The sequence below is a fragment of the Sprattus sprattus genome (genome assembly GCF_963457725.1).
Source record: "Sprattus sprattus genome assembly, chromosome: 2".
In the NCBI taxonomy this organism is placed as follows: domain Eukaryota; kingdom Metazoa; phylum Chordata; class Actinopteri; order Clupeiformes; family Clupeidae; genus Sprattus; species Sprattus sprattus.
This window is the reverse complement of record NC_137921.1, coordinates 67,247,138-67,251,910: the sequence shown is the minus strand read 5'-3', so window position 1 is coordinate 67,251,910 and position 4,773 is coordinate 67,247,138. Positions and strand designations below refer to the sequence as shown.

The 4,773-nt window shown below is 49.4% G+C and overlaps 1 protein-coding gene across 1 annotated transcript in view; it reads left to right on the top strand.

The window, feature by feature from the left end:
• Positions 1-4,558, top strand: part of kcnh5a (potassium voltage-gated channel, subfamily H (eag-related), member 5a) — a gene marked incomplete at both ends in the record, with an annotated part of 110,936 nt that extends 106,378 nt beyond the window's left edge. Inside the window, 2 exons of the mRNA XM_080860376.1 lie at positions 3,182-3,378; positions 3,445-4,558. Coding sequence (XP_080716502.1) covers positions 3,182-3,378; positions 3,445-4,558 — 1,311 coding nt within the window. The remainder of the gene's footprint in view (positions 1-3,181; positions 3,379-3,444) is intronic.
• Between the last annotated feature and the right edge of the window lie 215 nt (positions 4,559-4,773).

Below are 4,773 nucleotides of genomic sequence, written 5' to 3'. Positions count from 1 at the left end.
TTTAAGTTGTATGACTCGTTTAACACTGCAAGAAACCGTATTTTTAAAAACTTCTATTAATGTTTATGGTGACACGTTACATGAGTACGTTTTTACCTGCGTCAAGTATCGAACATTCCCACTTTGTTCTACTTACTGCGTTGGTTTTCGAGGTAATGATATGCTTTCTTCTTGCTTTGGCATATACCGGTTTCATTTCTGTACAAATGCCTTTGTCTCAATATTTTTTGACAATCAAACGATAATCTAACTAGTGTTATTTTTAATTTAGGGTATTTTGTGGGCTTTCTTTGACCTGATTCAGTTGTAGGTTCAGGTGCAGTCTATTCACTTAAACATGCCCAAAACAAACATTGCATGATTATGTTTGTTATGTTTTAAAAATGAAGACATTAATATAACGGTATTGTAATTGTACTATTGTTCGTGGAAATACAACATTTTTATCTAATTCAAATTTGTTTTAGTTAAACTGTAAACGCAACTATGGAAGGCGAACTTCCTCACCAAATCGTGTTATTCTCCCGCCCAATTTCTCAACTAGTGCCTTTCATATTGACATAGGTCTAAACGACCAGAGTAATCAGATCTGTGAGCATCCGTACTTACATGACGTCATGCTTGCTGTGTTGGCATTTGAAATGACAGTTTAAAATGACAGGCAAACTTCATTTTGGAGAGAACAAATCTGACAGTACAACTTTAAGACCAAATGAAATATTCGTAGCGCTGCTAGTGTTCCACACTATAAGGTACACGCAAAAGTACAACACCATTTCACAAGTTTAAATTAGGTCTGCAGAGTTAATGTTTTTCACAAGTAAAGCTTAAATGCCATGTTTTTCTGGGAGCTACGTCTCTTTCCATAGTCTCTTTCAAGTTTGCTGGGAACATAGTAGTCAGGCCTCTTATTTCAGAAACACTGAAATGTAACAGATAGGTTACCAATAAAAGGTAAGCCTACTACAGTACTTCTTTGCAGTCAGCCAGCTGCCTGTTGACATTTTCAGACAACATTGAAGCTCGCTTCTTTTGCACAACACAACCTTTAAAAGTTAAATTTCCATTCAAAGCTTTTTATCCTCCATTTCGCTGTATCACGCACACCATTCACTCAAACCGTAACGTTGGCCTACTACACAGTTTGCGGTAAAAAAAAACTAAACCAAAACGTTAATTTTGCGCTAAAAAAATGAACGCGTTAAAATGCGCTTGCGTTAACGCTGTTAATAACACGTTTAACTGACAGCACTAATTGTAATTTAAGATGGTATTTTTTGACCGGAGCACAACATGAAAGTTAAACTCTATTTTGCAAGATAGCAGTAGGAGAAGAGGATGAGGAGGAAGAATGTAATAGGTGACATGTGCAGGGATGTAATGGTGGCGATGGGAGTCTCCGTCAGTTGTTAGTATATTCTGAACATTTAAACTCTGTTTTGCGAAATCCAAGTGAGGGAGAGTAGGAGGAGGAAGAGGAAAAGCATGTTGAAAGGGGGATCTCTATAATTTTAAGATATTGAAAATGAAATTGCATTCTCTCATCTTCGACCCTTGTCCTGAATCTCTCTCCCCCACACACTCTGCACCCCCCCAACCCCACCACCCCCGCCTCGGATGTGTGCTGCTTCATATCACTCAGCAAACACCGCACTTGACCTACTCGCCACCAGAAAGCGGAGAGGTGTGAATAAACCTTTACGAGCCTTTATAAAAGAAAAAAAATAGATAAAAGGCCTGGCCACAGGGTCTCTAAATAATGGAACGTAATGGGGTTGCATTTCCCAGGGTGCCTCTCTTCAATTCAGCAGGGTTATGGCCCGCTGCGCCATCCGTGGACACTCGTGGAGATTGAACGCCGCCCTCAGGGGCGCCTGCACGAAGGAGGTGCTATCTGTGTAAAGAATGGGCTGACTGAGGGCAAATTGTGTGCCGGCGGTGGCGGCAGCGGCAGCGGTGTCATTGGTGGCATCAGCGAGTGTTGACTGAGAGAGACACACACCGCACACATCACCTCACGGCGCTCCAATCTCACAGTGACCTTTCGCCGGCTTCGCTGTCTCATTATGACTCATGCGCAGCAGAGATGAGCTTTAATTAGTGTCTCTTTTTCAAATGTTTACACTGAGAAGGTCAGCTCGGAGGCTCTGAGGTCTGCTATGTATTTATTATTAAGCCCCTGCAGTAGCAGCTACCTCAACAAGTGCTCAGTTCATGGTGTGTCGTTGCACCAATCTTCTAGATCTAGTTTTTTTTCAGCACAAAGGACAATTAGGAATCATTAGTATTGCTAATGAAGTCATTATAGTGGTTAATTATTTGTTGTATAAATACTCTTTTGCAGAGATTCAGATGTCTTTGCAAGGATTTAGGAGGCTGGTAGTCTCATGGTGTTGGAGATACATACATTTATGGACGTCCATGTAGGATTGTAGCTTAACTTAACTGTAACTTTTTAAACAAGTGGTAGAGCGGGGGGCACTGTGGCGCAAGCCAATAAGCCTTCCCATTTACGGGCTACAATGCCCGCGGGGACACAGGTTCGATTCTGGCCTGTTGTCGTTTCCCGATCCTCTCCCCACCTCTTCACTCTTCCTCACTTCCTCCCCAAATATACTTAACTGTACAAATAAAGGCTTAAAAAAGAAATAAATCTTGAAAAAGAAATGTGGTAGAGCTCAGTCAACAGAGAAAATGATGTAATGACCCTATTTGTTTTCTATGAAATCGTGGATGTTGGTTTATGTAAACAATAAACAAGATAGGCGGTAGCCTACTGAAAACAGCTGAGAAAAAGGTGAAGTACTTTCCTCTGGTGGTTGGAGGGCCAGGATATCCAGCCATGTTATCATGCTTTCATTACATAACAAGTCCGAGCGGACAACAAGATGCGTCAACTCAACTCTGCCACCTTGTGGACACAGGAGGGAATTACAAGGCAGGCGTTTCAGACCGACCGACCGACCGACCGACCGACCGACCGACAGACCGACCGACCGACCGACCGACCGACAGACCGACCGACCGACCGACGGACGGACATACCCTCTTATAGAGATGCCGGACGCATCTAAAAATTGCACTGGTGTGCTGCAGTCCCATCTGTCCCCTTGAGCGAAGGACGCTGTTAATGCTAAACTCCAGTGACTTGACTCCCTGTTGCTTTTCTCCTTCTCTCTAGATCATCTTCCGGAAGATTGCCGACGTGAAGAAGGAGGAGGAGGACCGTCGTCAGCAGAAGAACGAGGTGACCCTCTCCATCCCCGAGGACCACCCGGTGCGCAAGCTCTTCCAGAAGTTCAAGCAGCAGAAGGAGATACGCGCACCGGGCCTCGGCGAGCTGGACCTGGAGCGCAACCAGTTTCAGGTGGAGCACCAGCTCCATCCCCTCACCCACCACCTCCACCATCACCATCAACACCACAAGCAGCAGCAGCAGCAGCAACAGCAGCAGCAGCCGCAGCAGTTGCAGCTGCAGTATCAGATCCACCACCCTCTTCAGCACCACCACAGCCCCCTGCTACAGAACGGGGCTCCAGGGATTGGTGGAGGTGCAGGGAACGGAGGCTCCAGCGTGGTGACTGTCTCACAGATCACCCCGCTGCAGAGCTTCGTGACGGGCACGGAGGAGGTGGTGGGGGGCATGGGCGGTCACGAGGCCCTGGAACTCAAGCCCCCCAGCCTGGGCATAGTGGGTGACCAGAACTGCCTGAAGGTCACCAGTCCCGTGCGGCCCAGGGTCACGGGTCGGGGGTGGGGGCGGTTTAAGAGCGCAGTGGCGGATGACGCAGAAGCCAGTGGGGCGTCGACGGCTGTAGCCACCCCTCCAAAACAGGAGAGGGCGCCGCAGCAACAACAGCAGCCACAGCAAAAGGAGGAGGAGTGGGGTGAGGGGTCCCAGTCGATGGAGCTGCTCTCGGAAGACAGCAAGAGCCAGGAGGCTGAGGGTGGGGGACCAGGTGGTGGAGCTGGTGGTGGTGGTGACGGTGGCGAAGGAGGAAATGGCAACGGAAACGTCAGCAGCAGCGGGAGCGGCGGCAGCGGTGGAGGAGGAGTCGAGGGCGACGAGAAGAGCGCCCTGCACAAGACGGACTCGTGCGACAGCGGCATCACCAAGAGCGACCTGCGCATAGACCGCGCCGGCGACGCACGCAGCCCTTACGAACGTAGCCCCATGGAGCGGAGCCCCATGGAGTCCCGCAGTCCCTACGAGCAGCCCAGCCCCGGCCCCGGAGGGCCTGGCAGCCTGGTGGCAGCCGTCGTACGGTCCGGGGGCCACCACCACCACCACCAGCCCTACCAGCCTGCATCCGAGCAGGCTCTGCTCCAGACCTCCCTGCAGGAGGCCAAGTGCGAGCTGAAGGGGGACATTCAGACGCTGAGTGGGCGCATGGCCAGCCTGGAGGCCCAGGTGGGGGAGATCCTCAGGCTGCTGTCGGATAAGCGGCGGTCCTCGCACACCTCCACGATGCCCAAGACCAAAACCAAATGCCAGGACATCTTCACGGTTTCGCGACCCGTCACGCCAGACAACGAGCGGGACGACGGGCCTTTCTGATGGGGTCGCCCTGCAAGGGAACATTTCTTTGGTTAAAATTCTGAAGAATAACGGAAGTTTTTCCTCCTATCAGGACACTACTCCTGCTGCCTCTCTGGCTCTAGCTCTGCACGTGTCCTCCTCGTCTTCGGAAGACGGGAAGAGCAAGGAACAGTCCCCTTGACGAATTTACTTGATTACTGTACATATAACTCACTTGCATGTCCAGCTGGAAT